At 37.6% G+C, this 26,225-nt stretch overlaps 1 protein-coding gene across 1 annotated transcript in view; it reads right to left on the bottom strand.

The window, feature by feature from the left end:
* The window catches only part of nek7.S (NIMA-related kinase 7 S homeolog), a gene marked incomplete in the record, with an annotated part of 41,713 nt that extends 18,636 nt beyond the window's left edge, over positions 1 to 23,077 (bottom strand). Inside the window, 8 exon segments of the mRNA NM_001091286.1 lie at positions 727 to 834; positions 1,818 to 1,926; positions 5,873 to 5,983; positions 7,743 to 7,805; positions 10,969 to 11,109; positions 16,244 to 16,329; positions 19,594 to 19,694; positions 23,046 to 23,077. Coding sequence (NP_001084755.1) covers positions 727 to 834; positions 1,818 to 1,926; positions 5,873 to 5,983; positions 7,743 to 7,805; positions 10,969 to 11,109; positions 16,244 to 16,300 — 589 coding nt within the window.
* Between the last annotated feature and the right edge of the window lie 3,148 nt (positions 23,078 to 26,225).

The following is a 26,225-nucleotide window of genomic DNA, read 5'->3' as shown; positions in this document are numbered from 1 at the left end:
GTTTGGAATTTCAGAATCTATCCACCAAGAAGTGACTGGAAGAAAATTAGCAGAGGGCCTGAACAAAAAAATAAACATTTTTTTAAAAAAAAACAGCATCACAGTATAAAAAAAGGCTTTTCAGCAGCCATGGTCAGTGCTCACCATTTGAACACTGTAAAGAGGCAGAGGGCAGTAGGTAAAAACTATTTAAAGACCTGCTGATAAGTTGCTAAGAACAGTACATACTAAAAGGTAACAAAGTACTTTTGATTTTGTTTATTGGGATACACTATATGCCCACATATAATAAGTCATATAATTAGTTAAATGTTTGACATTATTTATTCCACACCATTTTCTTCAGACTAATTCACTGATCTCAAAAGAAATATTAAAAAAAAATTTACAAGCATTTAAAAAAAATTGGATATACAAAGAATATGTATCTTTCTGGTTAGGCAGCAAGTTCTGTGAGTTTGTTTCCTCCCTTTAAAATTTAATGATTGTCGCATAAAATAAATAATCAGTGGTTATGGTGGCAGTGGGATCTTTTAACGTCAGTTGGAGGGTTAGAGGTCGTCATAACAGGAAACTCATGAAAGCTGCGTGAAATTAATAGTGTGTGCTCCCAATGCAGGTTAATAAGGTTTTCCGGAGGGGGCCGTGGCTTTCACAGCTGACACATGGCATCAGGCAGGGCAGTAAAACACCCTCTTAGTCCCTGTGCCTCTCAGAACAGCTTACCTAAAGAATGTGCAGCTGTGGTTTTAGAGCTGAAGAAGCGGCCCAGGCCTAAATCTCCCAGCTTCACCACCCCTGTGGCTGTTATAAATACATTGGCTGGTTTAATATCTGCAGAGAACAGAAAATGTTAGAAGAACAGAAAATAAAGGTGAGGGGCAATAAAAAGGAAACACTGGTCTGTTCTGGAGCAAGTTTCATATATCTATACATCTATCATATTGACATTCTTAAAACTAGAATTGCACTCATTTAAGAGCAAAGAAGCAACTTTAAAAAAAAATGGCGGGCGTCACAAAAAATTCACTGCGCGTCAAATTTTTTTGAACGCCCATAGACTTTTATGGGCGTCGGCGTCATTTCGCCGGCAGCGAATTTTTGGAGAAACTAAACGGGTCAAATTCACCCAAGCCTATAGATAAGTTATGAAGAATCCCATTATATACTATAGAGCTTAACTGTTATCTGCTGTGTATCCTGTGCCTTTTCTCCTTTTTCAGCTTTAAATAGCTGCCCCCATGGCTACACAGCAGCTTGTTTCTTTATATAAACTATAGTAGTCCTTCTCAACCAAACACACCAGTTGTACCAGTGCAGCACAACAGTACGTGATATTTTCAATGCTTTAAAAAACAAATTTTTTGGTGTTACTGTTCCTTTAATAACACTGCAATGTTCTGTATGGTTTTTGTTATTTGCATTTTAGAGCTTCATCTGCACATGAATCAGAACCTTATAGCAGGCGATGTCAGTATTATATAAGAAGTTACAATTAAAGGGGCAGTATAGACCCTTGTTCAACACAAGACCTTAAACTATTTCCTGAAAGGTTATTTTTTTTACAAAATCATGACAAATCTTTTTATGTTAGCATCTGAACAGGACAAACAGGGAAACAAAAAGCTAATCCATGTTTGGTTCTTGCAAGGTAGATAATTACTTAAGTGCAAAGATAATTTCCCTGCATAATGGACTTCTGCTTATCTGTAGGCCAAAACAACATAAATAATATAACTTCTATTTATACATTTTAAAAGTTCAAAAAGGTGTATATAGGTGTATATTGCTCCTTTAGAGTGAGGAACATTCTGTACCTCTGTGCATGACACGACGAGAATGCATGTGTTCCAAGGCACTACAGAGTTGGACAAAGTATTTCCACACGGTTTTTTCTGGGATCAATCGTTTTTGTTTCTTAAAATGCTGAAAACAAAAAAAAATAAAAACAAAACTGAAACACTCCATTACAGTACTTACAGTATCTAATGTATATTATCAAATCAGACTAAAAAGCTTTGAATGAACTATGTTAGATGTTATTGTTCACAGTAAACATTAACCATTTCATAATCTTTTTAAGATCATGCAATTAACAAAATGGGTTTAGCATAGCAAAACAGATTTTAAAGTGGTTCAGGACATTCGATATATTGAACTTTCTGCTTTAAAGGAATTGTCCAGTGTAAAAATAAAAACTGGGTAAATAGATAGGCATAAAAAATGTTTCTAATATAGTTAGTTAGCCAAAAATGTAATATATAAAGGCTGCAGTGATTTGATGTATAACATGTCAGTCAAAACACTACTTCCTGCTTTTCAGCTACCATACCTCCCAACTATCCCGTTTTTCAAGGGACAGTCCCAAATTTGACAGCTCAGCCCACAGTCCCAGATTCTCAAATTTCTCTTTGATCTCCTGCACTGAACAGCCAGAAAAAAATACAAAGTGTCTAAAACTTAATTGGCTTTTAGCTGAGAGCCCAGAATATGTGGCAGCTGCACTTTGATACTTCTGTAATACTTAAAGATAAGCAAAGAAAGAATTTTAACTATTTAAGATAAGCAGGTCTCTTGGGGAAACTGTGACTTGCAGGATAAATGGCAATTCAGCTTCATTAGCAAAACTGTAATTACACATAAAAAGTACAGAAATGTGTTCAAACTTCCAAAACCGGCCAGATTTTGTAAAATGAACACTGTAATTAAGGGGTGTGGCCACAAACATGAGCATGGCAAATCTTTTCCCCCATCTTTCTATTTCCAAAATTTTGGGAGAACCCTTCCTTAGTCTAACACCGCACACAGCGTTTTTCACGGTCGTGTTCTGGCACAATTCTGCCCTGTGTAGACAGTGACAGGTAGGTGTAATACCTGTAACTATCTGGACACATGAAGTGGCAGTGGGTCATATTTGTGCTAACTCTGCTTTTCAAGAGGAGCTGGTGGAGAAAACGTCTTGTGAGAAATTGGCCTTATACCTCAAATCAACTGTCTCAAAGTCTGACCATCTTAAACCACAAGTTGTGGCAAAAGTTTAACCAGAATGCAAACCATATGCCAAAGAGACTCTTGTCCATGCCCTTGCATAACAAGCTCAACTCCCTATAATTTATAGTATTCAGTCTACCATTCAGTCATCATCATCATTTATTTATATAGTGCCGACAAGATACGCAGTGCTTTACCTTAGTTATAACAAACAGGGAATAAATGGTGGATAACAAACAAGGGTTTACAGAGTACAATAGGATTAGAGGGCCCTACAAATTATAGTTTACAAACTAAAGGTTAGGGTACAATTGAGACATTAGGATTTTAGAAAAATGTTGTGCTTTATGATACAACAATGATTGATTAATTAAGGTACATTGGATAAGCTTCTTTAAACAGGTGGGTCTTTATGGAGTGTTTGAAAGTTTGGAAAGAAGGAGAAAGTCTGACAGCTCAAGGCAGAAAGTTCCAGAGAAAAGAAGAGGCCCGAGAGAAGTCTTGTAGATGAGAATGGGCAGAAGTAATCAGAGGAGAAGCGAGGCGAAGATCAGAAGCAGAACGAAGGTAGCGTGAAGGAGAGTATTTGGAGATCAGAGATGAAATATAGGGAGGGGCTTCATTGTTAAGGGCCTTGAATGTGAGTGTTAGTAATTTGAATTTGATTCTAGAAGAGATTGGGAGCCAGTGAAGGGACATGCATATGGGAGCAACGGATGTTGAGCGGTGAGATAGATGAATGAGTCTAGCAGCAGCATTTAGAACAGATTGGAGTTGTGAAAGGTGACTTGTTGGGATACCTGTGAGGAGTAGGTTGCAGTAATCAAGGTGGGAGATGATAAGAGACTGAATAAGTGTTTTGGTTGATTCTGAACTGAGATATGGTCGTATTCGGGCAATGTTGAGCAGTTGAATACAACAAGATTTTACAAGTGTTTGAATGTGTGGTGAAAAAGACAGATGCAAGTCTAGTATAACTCATAGGCAGCATGCTTGTGTGGTGGAATGAAAGGTGGTGTTGTACTGTGAGTGATATCTGAGGGACAGGGGACAGGAAATATGAGTTCTGTTTTTGAAAGGTTCAGTTTCAGGTGGTGCTGTGACATCCAGGAGGAGACAGCAGAGAGACAGTCTGTAACTTGGGAAAAGACAGAAGTGGAGAGGTCAGTAGACAAGTAAAGTTGGGTGTCATCAGCATAAAGGTGATACTGAAGTTCAAACAACTGAATAAGTTTTCCTAGTGAAGTAGTATAGAGCGAGAACAGCAGAGGGCCTAGAACAGGGCCTTGAGGAACTCCAACAGAGAGAGGGAATATAGTAGAAGTAGAGTTAGAGAAGGCAACTTTAAAGGAACGGTCAGACAGATAAGATGTAAACCATGAAAGAGCAGCGTCACTAATACCAGCTGAGTATATAATGCCTAGGAGGAGTGGGTAGTCAACTGTGCCAAAGGCTGCAGAAAGATCTAGATGAGCTTATTTTTTCCACTGGATTTCTCAAATTAGGTTCCTGATTTGGTTCAAGACTCTAACTGACCCTGTTGTTTTTATGCTTTTGTAGGTCTGTTTTTCTTTCAATTGTGACACAAATCTCAGTAAAAAATATAGAAATTCGCTTTACTTGTTTTTCTATGTTTTTTTTACACGTTTTACTTAAAACCTTTATTTTACAAAAAAGTCCACCTTTTATGCCTCCCACAAAGGAACCCCCTGCAAAACATGAATCATATTCTCAACTAACAGTTAGTTAGTTTTGTACATTTTGTGATCCTTCCATAGCTTAATTACAAATGAAAACAGGACTTCAGCCTATATAAGGATCAATCCACCCCCAGCCCAGCGTTAACTGAAACAACCACAGAAGATCTGTAAGTAGTGTCAGAGGGTCGGCTTCACAAAGGTTTTCGGGACTGGGAGTGGCTTTTCGGGAGCTTTTAGAGGAAAATCTTCAGCGTATAGCACCTTTTTGATACGGACACATTCCCGTGATTTTTATAGGAACATGTCAGTATTGCTTTAAGTCTATGAAGAAGTCCAGCAGTCTTAAGCAAAAAGAAGTCCAGCAGCCATGGAACTGAAGGCAGTAACACACATGGGAACAATACTCAGTAGGTGAACAAACATATTCAGAACGAGGGGCCATACATAATATATCTGTGTCTCTATACATAAAAGCCTTAAAGGAATTGTTCAGTATAAAAATAAAAACTGTGCAAAATAAAAAAATGTATCTAATATAGTTAGTCAGAAATGTAATGTAAAAGGCTGGAGTGACTGGATGTGTAACATAATAGCCAGAACATTACTTACTGTTTTTCAGCTCTCTTGGTTTCCACTGATTGGTTACCAGGCAATAACCAACAGTGACTTGAGGGGGGGGGGGCACATGGGTCATAACTGTTGCTTTTAAATCTGAGCTGAATACTGAGGATCAATTGCAGGGTGTTGGGAAGCCCTGTAACCACCACCAACCTATGGTAGATGTTAAGTAAAGGTTTACTTTGCACCTCACAAAGCAACAATCTGCATGACTAATAACATGAAAGCAAATGCTCCATGGATGGGTCCAGTGGTTTAACTACTGAGGGTGCAGTGGACAAAACTCTTTCACTTTAGTTCTAAAATATGTAATTTAAAGAAAAACAAATATATTTAGTAAGTGGAAACTGCCTGTACTAATAACAAGAGAATAAAAAAAACAAATATTTTGGGCTGGTAGTATGCCTTTGAATTATATATGTCCTTTTAAATTTACATTGCATTCAAATTAAACATGTTATAAATGATAAAATTTTACTTTCTGCAGCGCCAGAAAACCATTCACAAAATATCTCCGTAACTGAGCCTTTATTTTAGCTTCGAAGATCATTGTTAAAGAGTACCTTTATCATCCTGGAAAGATCCCCAGCGTCTGCTAATTCCAATACTATATTCAGCTCATTATCCTCAATGAAAGATGCGTAGTATTTGATAACATTTGGGTGATTCAATTGCTAAGAGAAAAAAATGTACACAAACAAGTAAATTCTAAGTGGCAGTAAAATGTCGAATTTGAATTTTCACTTCGACCCTTAATAAATCTGCCCCTTAGTGTCTTCCAGCAAGAATGCTGCATGTGTCCAATTTTTAGACAGAAATACGCTGTGGCTATTGACACAGTCTACTGTTGGAAGCATGAAGACCTAGGGTTCACTAGCATCAACAGGCAGGTTTTTGGTGGCGAATAGTCTGATTTGAAGGGCCAGGTTTTGATAAATCTCGAAAATGGAATTCAAATTTTTTTTCAAAACTCAAATCGAGTTTGGATAATTCCCTAGTCAAACTTGACAGTTTTAACCATAAAAAAATTTAAAATTTGAATTTTCAATTCGACCCTTAATAAATCTGCCCCTTAATCTGCCCCTTAATCTGCATGGTAAAAATCAATTTGCAATTTTGCATGTAAAAGTGTACTAAAAAGTTGCCAGTTTAACTGCATGTCATGTACAGGCATATTTAGAGCTAGGATAACTAAGTTTTTCGAATGCTGCAGTAATGGGTGACTAAGGAAACAACTTAGGGTCTTCTTGAGAGCAAGATGGCAGCCAAAAAAATATAGCTTACCAAGAGACCGATGGATATATGTTAGCTAGTGTGCCACTAAGCTTGATAAGCCTCCAAATAAAAAAATACTAAGGAGAGCTTTACATTTTGAAGATGAACACTGAAGCAATGGATAATATTTCTAAGTAACTTCAGAGATTGGCTTAATGCAGGGGTGCTCAAAAGGTAGATCGGGATCTACCAGTAGACCTTTAGCTGGTGATCAGTAGACCTCAAAACACTGTCAACAAACAGCTTATCTAAATCACCCTCATATTTCATGGTTTTCATTCAGATATTTATTATTACAAAGGTTACATAAGAAATAGTTGTTTGTTAAATATAGTAATATACATTTTCTAATAAATCAATATTTAAGTAATATTTTTCATGGAACAGAATGCTAATAATACATTTTATGGATGTAGATCATAATGGGACAATATCACTGAAAGTAGACCTCGCATGGGGAAAGTATGGGCACTCATGGCTTAATGGTTCTAGCTGTAACTTCTGTCATTTCATTTGCTGATATAAGGATATTTAAAGGCTGTGGTCTCAAATCCGGGTTCTCAAAGGGGCAGTTAAATCATTGTGTAATAATAGCTACAAATCATCTTAGCATTCCCCATAATTATCAATGCAAAACCTACAACTATTTTCCATAATGTAACAGAAATCTATAGCAACTTTATATTATTACGATGAACTCTTTCTGTCTACAATTAGCAGTATAAATATCATGATACTATAACCAGCTTATAACCATATCTATCATAACCATCTACTATATACCAAAATAATGTTGTATAATTACCGAAGACTACTTTTACTTACTTCTGACTTGTCTTTTTTAATATTTATTAAGTAAAATATTACAAAAGACAAGGCATAATTGGTTGCAGGCCATCATATAATCCTACTGCCAAAATTTCCAGTAGAGATCAGTGATTTTAATACAGTTTTATCTTAAGATGTAAACATCTTTCCTTCATTATTTAAGGATGTGAAGTTCACAAGAAATATGAAAAATAAGTGGTTCAAAGATTTCAAGAGGCACTTAAAAAAGGGGCTCTGCTAGACGAAAGAAAAAGAAATCATCAAAGCAGCAGACTCAACACAAAAACTACGCTGTACAAATAAATTTTAGGGTGCATCAAAAGTGTTTACCTTAAGGAGGTCAATCTCTTTGATACAGTCTGCTCGAGCCTTGGCATCCATCAGATCAAAAATCTAGACAGGATAAAATAAATATGCATAGAGGTTATTTTGATGAATAGTATTAATGAGAGTGAATAGATGTAGTCTATAGACAGAGCTAAGTTTTAAAAAAAATGGGGGGGGGGTTAAAAACTTTCAGCCAATTCACAGCCAATGGAACACTTAACTTTTACAATGTGATATGTATAATGAAAATCTTTAAATGGGTTAACAATTACTTTTTCAATCAAATGACTTACTGCCTTATTAAAGAAAAGATACCAGCTATATGTAATATAAAACCCACCTCTTAAAATAAAAAGCCAAAATGCTTTATTACAACCATTTAATTTCCCCATCTTAAAGATACAGTCCACAGCTAAATTTTAACTGCAAAACACAATCACAAACTAAGGCATTGTATTGTTATGTTGAAGGTAAGGAGCTCTTTGTTAGCCAATAAAGATATCACCTTTATACCACTTAGTTATTTTCGATTTCAAAAGGTTTGCCCTGTCACATTTTGTACATATACTTTGGGCTGAGGTTACAGAGACAATAAGGTCACTCATCATAGCTGTCTTATAGAAGAGACAGGTGAACAATATTATTATTATTGCATTACTAATGTGGACAGAATGCTCAGAGCCACTGGTGGAACAGGATGATATAACTGCCATTAGAACGATTCTTACTAAAAACTAAAGTCACACTTGTTAACTGGAAACTGAACCCAGCTCTATTTTCTATTTCTAGAAAACTAACACCTTAAATCCCCCTATACTATGACTTGCCGATTCAATTTCTTCTGCACAAACAACAGCACACATATAGGCACAGCATTGTCCTGTTTGTGCACAGAGGGGGAGAATTTTGGTGTATAATTGAACCTCATCCATGCTGTGCGGTCAGTGCACATTTATGGATCAGATGGAAGCAGATCAAAGGTTTCTCCCACACCATAGTTATGCCAGAGAAGAAAATGCCTGGTGTGAAATGGCCCTTGTGTGTTACATCCTTTGAGCTGGTCTAGCCCTGAAAGATAACGGATTAATGAGGAAGTCTTAAAATGTATTTCAAAATCCTATCGGGTACTTATCCTACCAGGTAGGGACACTAAGTTCACCTTAAATCATAACCTGAAAGATATATCCTCACAAAATCCACATGTCAAGGCTAATGTCAAGCGTTGAGTTTCCTCACCAAAGGAGAAAATGCAAACTGGTGCCTTCTGCCCTGTCTTTAGAATACACTTACTGTTACAGAGGGATTTTGGAGCAAAAAGTGGCAATCCACCCAGTGTGCACTGACAAGCAAATGTTGTGCCTGTATGCATTATTTAGACTGGTAAAAGGCAGTGGATTGCATTTGTGTGCTTCAATGATGCACCTTATTAGAGGAAAGGGAAACGGAAGAGGCAATTTTGTTCAGTTAGTGCCCTATATATCTTTTTTCTCTTTTAGAAAAAAGCTACAGCATCAAGTCTATCACATAATGTCCATATGGTGGCTACCCATACAAAACCTACATGTACTAAAAAGAATGCTGCCTGCATTCTAGATAGTGTAAAGTACTAGGAAAGAGGATCAAAAAGGAGCTATTATTTATGTCATAGTGCTACTGAACCTCCATGTTAGTAAGGCATTGCCTAGACCTAAATTAGCTCAGGGCAAAGACTAAATCTGTATGTGACCTCATTTTAAGATTAGAATATTTGACCCCCCCCCACCTTTTATTTGCATCCTTCTGTTCCCACGGAGCCCTGTTTTGCATACTCTGCTCAGGGTTACAAGCTAGCTAACCCACATTGCCCTCTCTCTTTCCCAGTGAAAACCCTTCACTTTACTTTCTTAGGGTCCATATTCACTATTTAACATTTGGAATATTCCCACTCAAAAAATTCGGTTACATGTATGGGGCCTGTTATACAGAATGCTCGGGACCTAGGCTTTTACTGATAAGGGGTCTTTATTTAAACAATAAATAAACCCAACATGATTGTTTTCCCACCAATATGGCTTAATTGCATCTTAGTTGGGATCAAGTAAAAGGAAATGTTTTGTTATCACAGATCATTTTTTTAATTCATTTTTTTATCCCAAAATGAGAGAGTCCATAAGAGATTGCAATCTTGCAATTCGGAGCTTTATGTATAATGGGTTTCCGGATAATGCCTCCTATACTTGTACTATAGAAATAGCTTACTTACAAAGCTTCCAAAGTTGTCTACCAACCTGACTTTAGATGGCCAGCTTTTAATGTGAGAGAATCTCCTCCTAAACTTATGTTCTAATATACATATAACTCAGTATGTACAGCAGACATTTATACATGTACAGGAAACTTGCACACAATCTTTATTTATATATATATGATCTCTATTATAAACCTGAATAAAGATATGATTTCTATTTATATGATGATAAGGTGCTATTTATATTAAGAAATTCAAAAATAAAATTATATTTTTAAGCGAATATCTGCTTAGTTACAGTGACACTATAATGACCAAATACATTTAAAATAAAGCTGTAGTCTTTATAAAGTATTAGCATTTTGCAATAATATTTTCTATGCTGCTGGCAGCTGCCAGTCACAAGAAATGTCAAAACCCTACTATCATGCAGATGAGCATGAGATATGGGAGCATGAGCCTATTTCTTATTCAATAAACAAGTGAAAAGATTTTTTAATTTAATTGTTTACCTTTTTATGCAACACATGATTTTAAGATGCCCATATAAGAAAGGATCCTCTAATTTGACAAGGTTGCCCCTTATAAAGGATTACAGGATAATTTTCTTCTACCGATAACCCATTAACCAGAAGCTCCAAATTAGGAAATAGACTACATTTTATCTAAATAATTAAACTTTTTAAAAATGATTTCCTTTTTCTCTGTAATAAAAAATAGTACCTTGTACTTCATCCAGACTAAGATTTAATTTAATTTCCTTATTGGAAGCAAAACCAGCCTGCTGGGTTTATTTGGTGTTTAAATGATTTTCTAGTAGATTTAAGGTATAAGGATGCATATTAGAGAAAGCTCCATTTTCTGGAAACCTCAGGTCCTGAGCATTCTGGATAACAGTTCCCATACCTGTACTCTATTACCAAAAGCTTATGAACACCTACTAGTCCAATAGCTTGTTACATACGCTGGCAGGATGTAATTGCAAGATAAGAGTTCACTTACTTGAACTTTTTTAAGGGCAACAGGTACACCATCCAGTAGGCAGGTTGCTCTGCAGACTTCACTAAACTGGCCTCTTCCAATCTTCTTCTCGATTTGGAAATTTGCAAGTGTGTTATATCCCATGTCGGGCCGTAATGCTTTCTAGAAACAAAATAAATAGGAGAAATTCATTATAAAGAACTTGTTCTATACAAAATGGAAGTGAGAAGTATATGTAAAGACTTCTAAGCTAGTAAGTATCCATAGGTATACTGTTTCTAAACAAGATCACTGCAGTGGCATTCAAAATTTATGTCAAAATATACAAAAGCAGAACATCCATGGATGGATTAGCAACACTAGCTGACCAGAGAAAGTTATACTAGTTTGAGGGGGAAAACATCCACCACCCACCTTAAAGATAAAGCTCCTTATGGTGAACAACAAAAAAAAGTTTGTCATAATGAAGGTTATTTGCATTCAAGTACAAAGTTGTATCAGAAACAGAACATTTCTAAAATTCCTGCAGCGGCAAGATTTCCTTTAAGGGAAACTCCTGCTTCCAAACCAAAATTTGATAAAGAGGCCCACATAACACAGAAACCCCTACTATACCCATCAGTTTCCTGTTTCTTCAAAAAGTATGAATAAATGCCATTTTCTATGCTGAAACCCAGCTGTTTAACAGTTCTTCTCTTTCTGCATCATTTGAAATCCTGGCAGGGAAGGAGGGACTAAACACTGATGTTACAAATTGTAACAACTTCTCCGCAGCTTACAGACAGCATGCAGGAACTACATAACCCACAATGCATTGCACTGTGATGTTCTGTTACTTATTGAAATCAAGTGTGCAGGGAATTGTGGGGTTTGGAGGCTGCAGGCTGAGGACAGATGACTGCTGATGCAAAGTAACAGTAGTCAACCAGCTTAGCAATAGTAATAGTGTACAGTAATTCGACAGGTTTTAGGTGGCAAATAGTCAAATTAGAGTTCTTTAAGGGCCAGAGAATGATAAATCTCAAAATAAGAATTCAAACTCGAATCGAGTTTGGATAATTCACAATTCGAATTTGATCGCTTTGACCAAAAAATCCACCCTTAATAAATCTGCCCCTCAATGTCAATTTGTATAGATCTTGCAAAAGTTTAGTTATTTAATAAATGTCTACATCTTACACTATACTAGCTTAAAAATCAATCCAAACATATGCATTAAGGGGAAAATGATGAGGAAAAAACTTGCCACGCTTATAATTTAAGAATGCATTAGGACTTGACAAATATTAGCATGAGTCTTTAAGACACAGTGACAGCCGCATGCTGAGTCCATACTCTAGCTAATGTGTTTTGGCATGCCAGTTTGTAATCGCACATTTACATATGCAATGACCTATATTTGCATGTCAGTTCACACACTGTCTAGCATGGTAAGGGTCGGCACCTCTCTGCAAGAAGGAGGCAGAGTGGAAATCCACAGCTAAAGGGCCAGGGGTTTGCCCAGAGACACTGAATAAAGCTGCCTCTACTTATTAGGCTGATGAGCCCTAAGCATTAGACACTTCATTAGAGGTAATCTGTTTAACAGTGGGAATTGTACGCAAACTTCACAGCCCTTTTCCTAGCATCTGAGTCTTTCCCCCCACCCTCTATTCCTTGCAGTGGGTAGAAGGGTCACTGAATGACCAGCTGTCACATCTGTGGCATCATGACCTTTGGAGAACAGAATGGTGTACAGTGGATTTTCTTTTTAAATCAGCTAATTGGGTTTTATGGATTAACATCCAATCTGTGGTATACTAGAAATGTTGTTTTGTTAAAAGTGCAAAGTTTTATAGGGATACAATATTCCCAAACTGCCAATATACTCTACTGTAAAAAGTGCAATCTATAAAAACCATTCCAAACAAACCACACCCTGATTAAAAAATACTCAGCCATAAAATGTACATGTGCACATATTGTGAGTCCCAATTTATTAAAACAGCTAAATTATTCAAGTAATTAAATGTGGTATTTTACTTTAGCGCATCGAAAAACCTGTGCTTCCAACTCCCACTGTAGATCAGAAATTTAATAGCACGTGTTTTATAATCTATCCACATCAGTCCTTACAATACATTTTTCAACAGCTACACTAAGATATTCGCGACTCTTGATATGCAATGACAAAAGATGCTGAATTCACGAAACATGAAGCTTTTCCAATTAGAAGCATCTTTGTAGAAGAGTAAACAACCAGAAATTGACACAATACTCCAACTCTACAACAATTCCTCTGATCTCTGGTGCCTAGCACAGCACAGAGCTGGTCTTCTTATGCATATATATTTATTTAAATGTTAAAAAAGAACTAAACCCTAAAAATGAATATGGCTAAAATGTCATATTTTATATACTGAACTAATTGCATCAACCTAAAGTTTCAGCTTCTCAATAGCAGCAATAATCCTAGACTTTACACTTGGCACAGGGGGTCACCATCTTGGAAAGTGTCTACAACACTCACATGCTCAGTGGGCTCTGAGCAGCTGTCGAGAAGCTAAGTTTAGGGGTTGTCACAAAACATCAATTAGAAAATGAGGTTGGCCTGTAATATAAGCTGATGCTACAAGGCTGATTATTCAATTCTGATACTAGTTGTACTGGTTTCTGTGCAGACATGTAATAATTATCTTTATTAATTACTAATCAGCATTATATTATGACACATATTCTATGTGTTTATTTTGAGTCGCCCCTAAGCTCAATAAGTGACAGCAGCACAGAGCATGTGCAGTGAATCAGCGGAAAAGAAGATGGGGAGCTACAGGGGCTTTTTCAGAGGCAAAGAGCTTCACTGTTGAAGGGCTGTGGTTGCCTTGGGCTGGTACAGAAGACAAAAACATAATGTACAACATTTCTAGCATACTTCTTTAGTTAAGCTTTAATTACTTTCCATTATTTATTTTTTACTGTTTTTCCAAAATCTAAATTTAAAGTTGAATGTTCCCGTATCTGGTGTTTCAGTCTGGCAGCTCAGTAATTCAGGTGCAGACTCTACACAGTAACAATTTTGCAACATTTAGTTGATCCATTTCTCAGCAGCATCTCTGGAGTATTAGCAACTATTGTATCAATTCTAACAGCTGCCTGTAATGAAACCCAGAGATTCTGCTCAGCAGGGACAAAGAAAAGAAATGTTTCAACTAAATGTATCCATTTAGAACAGTTTACAGGGTCTGCAACCCCCCTCCCAGAGCTGCTTCAAATTTCTGGTGATTTATCTGAAACAAACTAGTTTGAAGATGAACCACCCCTTTTACGGTAAGGGCACACCTGGCGATTCTGGGAGATTTAGTCGCCTGATCGCCTCTTCTTTGGGGCGACTAATCTCCCCGAACGCCTTCCCCCTGTCTTGCGCAGGCTATAATGAAAAGTCGCCTGCGGCATGGACACACGCGGCGCTTCGTATTCCAAAGTCGCCCTAAGTCACCTCACGAGGAAACTTTGGGTGACTTCGGACTACAAAGTCATTATAGCCGGTGCAAGACAGGGGGAAGGTGTTCGGGGAGATTAGTCGCCCCAAAGAAGAGGCGTTTAGTCACCAGGTGACTAAATCTTCCCGAATCGGCAGATGTGCCCTTACCCTAAGGAGAACACATCAGGAAGGAAGGGGGGAGAGAGAGGGAGAACACTAAAGTTAAAATCACTGGAGAGTTCCAAATGTTAGAACCCCCAGCCCCTACTAGTGATTATATAGTGAATAAAGTACCCCCTCTTGTAAAATATAAGGATATTATAAGTTACCGAGGAGTTTCATGACCATATAAAAACACGAGGCCGAAGGCCGAGTGTTTTTATACAGGTCATGGAACTCCGAGGTAACTTATAATATCCTCATATTTTACAACTGGGGGTACTTTATTAATTATAATACACAAATTTTAGTGAGTCATGTGACAGAAATTACGTCACTACTCACCGTTTATAACTGATGACATCACTACTCACCATTTATAAGGATATAATTTACAAGATATTCATGGCTTTTGTGTATTATAAGAGCTTACCTGATACTTCAAGCTGGTGCGCCCATTAGCAGAAAACTGCACTGGCCCAGGCAGGCCCGGACTGACAATCTGTGGGTTCTGGCAAATGCCAGAGGTGCTGCTGTAAGTTGCCATATACAGTCAATATTTACTGGGCTGGTGGGGGACTGCTTGGGCCTCTGTGTACTTGGAATGCCAGGGCCTATTATGAATTCCAGTCTGGACCTGGGCCCAAGGTATTTTTGCAGCACAATTTTCTTCCTCTTCAGTTTTGTTTTCTCCAGACCAGCGCAGGAACATTCACAGTAGCGTGAAAAAGATGGCTTTTGATTCTACATTTGGTTCTTAAATTTGGCCCAGAAGAGAAAAGCGCTGTCTGAAGATGCATTTGGGGGGGGGGGATAATAACAAAGACCATATACACTTGAAGCTACATTTGACTACTGTAAGTGGCAGAGATTAAAGGGGTAGCTTACCTATGATTTTTTTAATATTATGTGAAAAGCAATATTCTGAGACAATTTGCAATGGGTCTTTTATTTTATTCGTTTTAACGCAGCTCACACGTCTGGTATTTCGGCAGCTATCTGGCTGCTAGGGGCATAATTTCCCTGGAAACCAGACAATGGTTTGAATGTGGGACTGAATATGTAGATAAGTAAGACAATAAGAGGAAGGTAAATAAACTATAAGAATAAAATAATGAAGACCAATTGAAAAGATGGTAGGAACTGGACATTCTACAACATACTAAAAGTTACCTTAAAGATGAACCACCCCATTAAGAACAGCACCTTTTCTACAGAGAGGAGGGGTTTAAGGATGGCAGTAAAGGTTATTACAGGTGACAAATTGGGACACCACTGATTAATATTAGATAACAGTTTGTAAACTTTAGCCTGGTGTAGGTCTTGAACCCAGGGCTTTCAGCTATTATTTCCCTGACATTTTCTCTGTGCTACTGAAGCAGGCTACATGCATTAGGCTTTCATATAGAATCTATTAATGTAGTCTGTGTTCCATACCTGCCCTAGCCTATTTGTGAATGGCTGCACAACAGTTGCTGATAACCTTTTATGCTAGGTTTTCCCCCCAAGTGATACTTCATATACAATAATTTCACACCTCTATAGAAACTATAGAAAGTCAGACATCATGATGCATTACAAATTTATTTTTCATAATTACAATTACAAAAAAATAGATAGTGGGAGGATTAGTGTAACTTTAAATGATTGGCATTAAATATACAGCTGGGACCTTACCTGTGTATGGAATTGCTGAACAGGAGGTCCTTGCATGGCCTGACATTGCTCCTCCATTGTTTTGGTCACACAGACTAGGCACAGATCTGAAAGGGAGGAGAAACAACACAAATGCATGTATAAGTCATTATTACATTAAGGTTTATTGCACATATTAATACATATTTTTGTATAATAAACAGCAGAAGTAAAAAGTTCCAGATGTAATTCCCTTCAAAGATGACCAGGATTAAAGTTTAAAAGCATAGCTGAGAAAGAATAAAATGCTATTTGTGTTTTAAAAGGACAGCATACACCTACCTGTTTCTTAGCAGAGCCATTAAAAGGAACAGTAACACCAAAAAAATGAAAGTGTTTTAAAGTAATGAGAATATCATGTACTGTTACCCTGCACTGGTAAAACTGATCTGTTGGCTTCAGAAACACTACTATAGTTCATTTAACCAAGCTGCTGTGTAGCAATGGCGGAAATTGAAAAAGGCTATATGGCAAAGGTTAAATAGTGGATAACAGATAACATTATGTTCTACAGAGCTTATCTGCTGTGTAATCTAAACCTTTTCTCCTTTGAATGTCTTGAATGTTACTGTTCCTTTAGGGTAAGGCCACACTGGGCATTTTGGGGATATTTGGTCGCCTGGCGACTAATCGCCTCATCTTTGAGGCGACCAATCTCCCCAAACGCCTTCCCTCACTCTGAGCCGGCTAAAGTGAAAAATCGCAGGCGATAATCACACGCGGCACTTCGTTTTCCGAAGTCGCCCGAAGTTTCCTTGTGAGGAACCGCCGTGTGTGATCTCCCCAAAACACCCAGTGTGGCCTTACCCTTAACAAACAATAAGATGTGTAAAAACAACCCCTTCCCTTCATCCTGCTTTTGCTTGCAGATATGCAAAACTGCATTATGGAGGGGGATTATCAGTGCAATGGTAATCTAATGTATCTACCTTGCAGGAACAAAATATGGAGTATCTTAGGTTTCCCTGTTTGTCCTGTTCAGCTCAAGATTCAGCTCATGATTAAACCAATATACAAAAAAACTATGTTCAGCACAAGCCGTATTCACTGAACTGGTGTGCAGGGAGGTATACTGCCTCTTTAATCCTATATGAAATCTTAACCTCACACGAAACAAAAAAAAAACAAAAACTTGACAATAAAACTGGACCTATGAGCCAGCAGATGGTCAACAAGATCAATGTAGGTCCTACGCTTTTAAGAGACAGTCGGTGGCTTTTAGGGGCAACGTAAAGCACTGATTATGAGATACATATAAGCATTACAAGAGCTTAAAGGTGTCGTTAACCTTTAAATTAACTTCTAGCATGGAGAGTGATATTCTGAGATAATATATTCTGTTTTAATTTTTTTAATGTTTCTATTATTTGTGGTTTTTGAGCTATTTGGTTTTTTTTATTTAGCAGCTCTCCAGTTTGCAAGTTCTGGTTGCTAGGGTCTAAATTACCCTAGCAACCATGCACAGATATAAATAAGAGACTGTAATACGAATAGAAGAGGACCGTGAGTAGAAAGAGAAGTACTACAAAGTAGCAATAACAATACATTTGTAGCCTTACAGATCATTTGTTTTTAGATGGGTTTAGTGGCCCACCTCTTGCATTCTTGCATGAGTCTGGTAAAAGTGATATATCCAGAAAAAAGAATTTAGTTTGGAAAACTAACCTATACCTGACCGTACAGTTGGTCAGTGGGTAACCTGCAGGGGGAGTTGGTTGAAATGTGTGGCTAGCTGGCAGAGATTAAGATGTGCAGGTCAGCGAGTCTAAAATCTATATAACTATAAAGGTTAACAGTATACAGTATGTTCTCAAAGCTCCAGGTCCACCCATTTGTAAAAGGCGTCAGTGGTGACTTATTTATAGGAAGCCTCCATAGTTCCAGAACCTGATTGTTACTCCCATTGGACAGCTGGAAAGTGATAAAATTACATTGGCATATATATTTATTGATGCACCGAGTATAAATTAGGCTTTCAAAATCAGTTATAAATAGATACAAGGAGGAGCAAATAGTCAGAAAACTAAAACTATCAAGTTTCTGGTTCCATGTAAAAATTATTTCCAATAGCAAAACAGATAACATAATGTGAGTAATAGTCATTCAATGAGTCCAAAAGAAAGTTTTTTTTTAACCCTGATGAAGTTTTAGGCTTGGGCATTTGGAGGAACACTATATACTGATCTTACCCTACTGATCTTGTGAAGTGTACGTCTTACCATCTATGCATTGGGGAATCGAATTGTCTTTATACCTCTGGAACTGTTCGATGAGCATTCTGTAGTTTGTAAGTGCGAATTTAAATATTTCTTAAACGTATTGACTGGGGCCTGTACCCGCTGCTTTTACATATGTTTCCAAATCAGGGTTTTTTGTTCAATTTGTTTTGTTTTATTTTCAATACATAATCTTTTTTAATGTTTTAGGGGTCGATTTAAAAATGTGCAAACCTTCCAAAAAAGAAACGCAAATGCAAATGCAAATGTTCAGGAACTCTTGTGTGATTTTAGCGCCTGAAGGCTCATGTGTTCTTAAATTTTCCCCTATTTATTTAGACCCACATATCATGTTATACAGGGGGATTACACACAAATTAGGACATACTTTAAAAGATTATGCTGTCTTGAGTGGAAAGTCGTTTGGCCACCAAAAATGTATAACTTGGTACTGGTTTGGGATCAATTATCCAAAAATACTAATTATGGGAATACCTTCTTTCACTTTAAGCAAATAATTCAAATTTTTAATAATTATTTCATTTTTCTCCTTTTATTTTGTGAACGTCATCATACCCAGACATGGCTGTATGAGCCAATGAAGAGGAATCCATTTTACAACTATATTTTTACTCAGATATTGTTAGCTATTCTCTTTTTGTCCACCTTCTGTATATTTAAGGACGGAATGAATTCTAAATGATATTTTGTTGCAAACAAAAACCATAATATAAGAAACACTTTGAGTAAGGTACAAGGTCCTTTGAAAATATAGCTACTACAGTTGCACAAATTTAGAAGTGTGCTGCTCATAACAATTTCCTTCTCTGTCCACCAGATTGTGTAATGAAACATTCTGTCATAGAGTTGGCAAAAGCTGAACACCAGATATTCTTTGGCTAAATTAATTGGGTATTGGCACCATGGTATTTTAAGTGGAAAAATATGGCAAAATTTAAAATCATAATGCATAATATATTGTGTAAAATGAGGGGAAACTTAAAACAGGGTATGTAAAACTGAGGATTTGCTGTATAATACAAGTTAATATATGCTCTAATAATTTGACAAAGTCAATATATGTAGGATCTAATTCCAAAAGCATACTTACAAGACTGTAGACTACTTGTTGTAAGCTATGGTCAAATATAATGCAGACTGTTTTTTGTTTCATTTAGCATGTACCAGTCTCATTCAACACAAAGATCATTCAGTTCCTAATGGAAAAAATAGGCAGCAATTAATATAAAAGAAAAATTAATTAAACTTTACATTATGCATATATAAGTGTGTGCCATGTACCACTTCTCTGCAAATGCAGATATAATAAGTATGAAAATAAGCCTAATGTCTTTAAAAGATAATTATATCTAAAAGGATACCTTTATTGAAATATGGATGATGTTTTAGAATGGCTGAATAGTAAAAGGGCCAATTCTGGAAAAGTATCTAAGGCAAAGACCATTTACATCGAAATATTTAAAGGTGGGAGTAAAAAAAGCCAGGTTTCAGAAGCTAATATGCAACAGCTTGCCTGTTTATAAACTGGTAAACCAGCTAGTCAGGATGCTCTGTTTGTCTATTTATGAACAAATTTGTCTAGATCATAAAGCCTTTAGATATTAATGCTACCATGATATCATGTTAAAATTTATCTATAGAGGAACTAGACAATTGATTAAAAAGGTGGTTCATTTTAAGTTAATATTTAGTATTATATTTAGTAACACGTACACATACATATTCGAAGACTATTTGCAATTGGTTTTAATTTTCTTTTTGAATTATTTAGCCTCTACTGTCTAGAATGTAAGCATGTCAGGGTCTAGAATGCAAGGGTCCAGTTTACTCTAGTAACCAGGTAGTGGTTTAAATATGACTGGAAGATGAAGAGGGACAAAATAGAAAGAGATGCTATACAATATATCAATAAAAGAGCATTCGGGTTTTTTTTTATATGAAAGTAGGAATGAGGCAGAAGACAATTCACCACCTAAATAGGTGCTCTTGATAGTTACGGCAACAAGCAGTAGACAGCATGTGACTTGTCCCAGCGAAATCCACCCAGCCAAGGAATCAATTTTATCTTTTCTAATCTTTGCAAAAACTTATTTCTGCAGATTGAGCTAAACAGGTCTGTTACTTGAATGCAGTGATTCAAACAGCAGCAACTGATGAATACAATTACTGCAGAAAAGACCGCAAAGGCAAAAAGGGCATAGAGAAAAAAGGAACAAAAAAAGGCGAGTAGGCGAGAAGTCACCCATACAGGGGGAGAAGAGGGTGAAGAGAGCACTAAATTCAGGAAAGCTTCAGACAATCTTAATTTCAGAAAGGTGCTGGTTCTGCCCCAGGCATCTTATGGTGGTGATATACTGGCTTGGCCAACACAGTATCCAGTCGATAAACTCCTAATGTCTAACACATGTTGCTTGAATAATAGAAGAAAATACTGAAATATGCTTTTATTTCAAATGCAGAAAGGCAATGAAAAAGGCATTTTTGGGGGTAGGGGGCGCAAGAACAAGAGCAGCACCCTGCATTGAGCACGCAAAAGACATGCAAAGTAGGGGCAGGTAGGAGAAGATGCCCCTACTTTGCATGTCTTTTGAATCTAGTGCAGCCTAACGCTGGCCGTGTTATATTCAAAGTGGTCTGCAGAGGCCTACACACGATAGGGCTCATTTAGTCCACAGCAAGCAGCTTGCTCTTTTCCTCATAGTGAAGTGCTTGCATCAAAATGCACTACTCAAACTTGGCGCTGTTTAGCCCTTCCTGCCTTCAATTCTGCACTTATAAATGCAGGGGAGCCCTGGAGATACTTCAACTCCTGACCAGGCCGGTACCTTCAGGGTTCACTTATGCATACAGAGAATCAGACGCAGATGTCACTTGTATGGTGAGCAACAGAAGTAATGCAAGGCAGACTTTAAAAGCATTCAACACAACTGCGGCCGATTTGCAGCCTATTTTGACAATTTCAATACAATTGCAGTAGACGCAGAGCAACTACAGAAAAAATAATCATCCATTTGCATCACAACGATGTAGAAATTCTGGGAATCATTTTTGCCATGTTGAAAAATGGTGATTGCACTCAAACTGCACTTTACTCGGTGTGTTTAGGTATTACATTTAAAAGAATATTCCTTTAAAAAGGAATCCTAGCGTTAAAGTATTCATTCATTCAACTAGAACTCCAACTGCCTCCTCCAAAATAGAAGAGGGGAATGGTGGTTAGCACAGCTTTTCCAAATGATATGCATCCAATTCCTAAATAGTTGTTCTGTGCTGCAACTGCTGTAAAAGATTCAAGTATAGGAGAAGGAAGAGGAACTCCAGCAGTATTACTGCAAACAACTTTTTATTCCAGGCAGTGGTAAACACCAAATCCAACTGCCGCCTCATAGCATACAGGTATGGGATATTTAACCCAGAAACCCTTTTTGCAGAAGCTCCGAATTGCAGAAAGACCATCTCCAATATATCCATTTTAAAGGGATACTGTCATGGAAAAAAACATTTTTTTCAAAATGAATCAGTTAATAGTGCTGCTCCAGCAGAATTCTGCACTGAAATCCATTTCTCAAAAGAGCAAACAGATTCTTTTTATATTCAATTTTGAAATCTGACATGGGGCTAGACATATTGTCAATTTCCCAGCTGCCCCAAGTCATGTGACTTGTGCTCTGATAAACTTCAATCACTCTTTACTGCTGAACTGCAAGTTGGAGTGATATCACACATGTTTTCCGATGACAGGATCCCTTTAAGCAAGTAATCCTAATTTTTAAGAACAATATCCTTTTTCTTTGTAATAATAACACTTTATCCTAACTAAGATAAAACAGATTTTTTTTTGCAGTCTTAAGACATGAAGATTCACATTGTAAAAACATCCCTACTCCTGAAAAGCCCAAAGCACTCTATACCTGTATAAACAGAAATATGAGCAATGTTTTCTTCATTGTATATTTTCAAATGTCCTGCTGTGTACATAAAAGGCCTAGCAAGCTACACTCCCTCATACAGATTAGCATTAGGCTGCAAATGCCTGGGTCACAGTTCAAGTGATCTGAAGAAAACATTTGTAAACAAAAGGAACCTAACACGTTCCTAAATGTCAGTACCTTCTAATTGTATCTTAAATTAGGAGGCCTCTCTCTAGTTTGTAGCCTTGTGTCTGAAGTGACCCACTGTATGACCGAAATAGTTGGGTCCCCCTGGGAATTATAGACTCTGGGTTCCCCCCTTGCCTGTAACTATCGCCTCTCCTCAGTTATGGGCCATGGTAACATCAACAAGAATCAGCACACAAACAAGCAGCAGATAGAAGAATAATGTGTCAGATGATCTTGTCACTGACAAGTGCCGCCTGTCACTGTTGCCATGGACACTGCCATTCCATGTTAGCGCTGATAACTACGCTGCCAGGCACAGCTGCGTAAATGTTGCCAAAACAGGGCTCCTATATAATGACCATTGATGCTCAACAGTTCCGCTTTTCGTTTTATTTTTTAGTTTTGATGTTTTTAAAATAGCCCGCAGTCCCGGATCAGTACTTACACGGAAACGCTGTGAATAGCAAACTCCTTGGCTCCTGTCTTACAGGAAATCCCGACGCCACAAGTGTCCTCTCGCGAGACTACGGCGTCTCGACTACACGTAACCGTAATGACGCGTCACGTAGCCGACTTCGGGGAGTGACGAGTAGGGGCGCGTACTTCTGTAAGTTGCGGTAGGTTTGGTCCCGACATCTCATCGAAAGTAGCTTCTATTTTCCGCTTAGAATTTCGACTTGTGTAAAAGTTGACATTATTCCTGGTTGCTAACAGGCCGTGTTCCTGTCAGAGTCTCTTCTCCCAGTTTGACGAGAAAGGAAAGAGTTTTCATGCAGACTGAGGCCAGGTGACATTAACCTTTTAATGTGTTACTCTGAGGGGCCCAGTGTGTTTGTTGTGCTTGCAGGGGCCTTATATTTTAATTTAGGAGAAGGAAATGGGTCACATTTTCAATACAATGACTCATGAATTTAACAATATCAGAGGGTGCCTTTTATAAGGGGCCAATTTTTCATAAATTGGGGACAGATTAATGGCCAATTTTGAAGAAATAAATGTTCAATTTTACTTTTTATTTTCTCTGGTCCTAACTCTGAACTAGTAATTCCTTCTATGTGCTCAAAAAAAATCTTTTTAAACTTGTGTGTGCTGTTATTAAATACTATGTGCGTGAGTCAGAATTAATACAAAATTTGTGCAGACCTTAAAGCAGTGATCCCCAACCGGTAGCTCAGGGGCAACATGTTGCTCTCCAACCCCTTGGATGTTGCTCCTAATGGCCTCAAAGCAGGAGCTTATTTTTGAATTCCAGGCTTGGAGGCGTTTTGGTTGTATAAAAACAAGGTGTACTGTCAATCAATGTAGGTTGACAATCCTTATTTGGAACCCCTAGAACATTTTTCTTGCTAGTCTTGCTCCCCAACTCCTTTTACTTCTGAATGTTGCTCACAGGTTCAAAAGGTTGGGAGGGAACATAGAACACCAGCTGTCACCTATGGTTAAAGGACATGGAAACTCCATTTTTGCTATTAGCATTATTTTATTGTCCATTTCCCCCTCCTAGATCACTAACATAGTTTTCTGAAATACCTCTTGTGACGTTCGTATTCTTCACCTAAATCAGGGACATAATAGGCCTCTAATCACTTAGGTCTGGAGTGAGCCATTTATAACAAGGTCACAGCCTACAATGCCCATCTCCAAGCCCTGGCTGATAAGTGTGGAGGGTGAAAAGCCCAAGGAGGGAGAGCTTAAGCTGGCCATAGATGCAAAGATCCAATCATCTCCCGACCTGCCACTAACCATTCAGATCAAATAAAGTAGTAAAAGAACAGATCAGCCGATGTTCGGCCCCTGACAGCAATCGTACGATATCTATGTCCAACCAAAGCTGTGAAGGTCACGCATAACATGTCCTAAACCATATTTATCCTCAAAGAACCCATAACTGTTGTTCCAACAGCATAAAAAAAACTGGTGATGGGTTGAAGGTAATTTCAGGTTTCAAACAAGTCCAAACATGACTAGGTTTGGTATTCTGTACAACAGATGTGAATATCGGGGCAGGTCACACAGTATTGATGTTTAATATCTATGGAATCCATGAGAGAAGTAACCAAGGAATATAATATCATCTCTCTCCTAGGTTCCTGTAAGTAGTTATGGTCATTATATTCTTGGTCCAATTCCTACTCACAGGAGATCATAAAAAAAATCAATCTGTGTCCTGCTAGACCACACCCCTTTGTATTCCTGAGGGAGGGGGCAGTGTGCAGTTACCTGATGCCCCTGAAATAACAGATAGTCAGTTCTTCTGACTAAGAATTGGTTTTACTTAGGAGGACCAATTGTGATTGGAAGTTATCCCATTTTTTTCCCCTTGCCTCCAGGACCAGGAATTCTATACCTTTGAAGCTAGTATAGGTTTTCCATGTTTTCCCTTTTATTTTATAAACTGTTTGTAATTGTATTATTGAATGTATAACTTTTTTTGTAACATCTTTTTGTTAATTGCACTGTTATGCCTTTTATAATATTAAATAAATATATAACTTAATATGTTTGTCTTTGGTGCTCTAAACAAACCTAGCCTAAAAGAGTGTAACTGTGAGTCTGAACCCTCTGCATTCTGAATGCAAATGCTAGTTTGTCTGAATGCTGATTAACCCTTGGAGTACTTGTTTTATCAGTAGGAACTTACCCTGACTATAGTGAGAGAGTGTTTAATGCTTTGGTGTACTGTGAAATATTACGTGGTAGAGCAAACAAGGGAATATTCACATTAGGTTTCTATCGCATGTAAATGATAGGCTGTGGCAGCGAATTAATTATCTGGGTTGTGGTTGGTGTTTGGGGTGCTGTTATGCTAGTCTAATCTGTGTGCAAGGTGTGTGAGAAACTGAGTTAGTGACCCCTGATAGCCACACCTAAAGTCACGTGCGTCTGGAAGTACCGTATCTGTGACCGCTTGTAACAGTAGTAGTGGTGCATGAGCATCAGAAGCGCTTGTTGCTGTGAATCAAAAAAAAAGAATTGCTCCAAGGTTACGCTTTGCCTTTCCTAAAAGAGCTGTTTGCAAATATTGTATAAAGGAGCTGTGTGTGTCTGTTAGTCGTGTGTGTGTGTGTTTGTTGTTTTGTTTCATTGTTTTATAAAAAGAAAGGAAATACAGTAGAACCCCAATTTTATATCCATGAATTTTACATTTTCCTGGAAACAGACACTGTTTTGTCACAGTCCCTTTCAGGCCAGTTATGCTTTTTTCTTTTCCTGAATTTACCGGTTCACAGAATTTATGCTGTTTTGTCACAGCTCCCTGGGAAACGTAAAATTGGGGTTCTGTTGTATATAATTCTTAAACCATTACAAAGTTACTTGATCTTACAATAGGATTCTTGAGTGTCCTACCTCATTAGTAAAGTATCTTGGTTCTGTTTGTATCAAATATCACACACAGACATATAAGGTCACTGTAGAGATTGTTCCCAATAATTTTTTTATGTTCTACGGATGAACAGAAACCACTTTTTGGGATTCAAAGTAGTTCCTTCACAAAGGATTCAGCTCATACCAAACCTGAAGCACAATTTGCACAAAAAATTGATTGTGTTACTAAAAGCGATGTGATTTTAAGGGTTTGGATTCAATTTGGCCAGGCAATTGGATTCGGCTGAATTCTGCTTGAAA

Source organism: Xenopus laevis, chromosome 4S, assembly GCF_017654675.1.
Source record: "Xenopus laevis strain J_2021 chromosome 4S, Xenopus_laevis_v10.1, whole genome shotgun sequence".
Taxonomy (NCBI): Eukaryota; Metazoa; Chordata; class Amphibia; order Anura; family Pipidae; genus Xenopus; species Xenopus laevis.
This window is presented reverse-complemented; position numbering and strand designations above follow the sequence as displayed.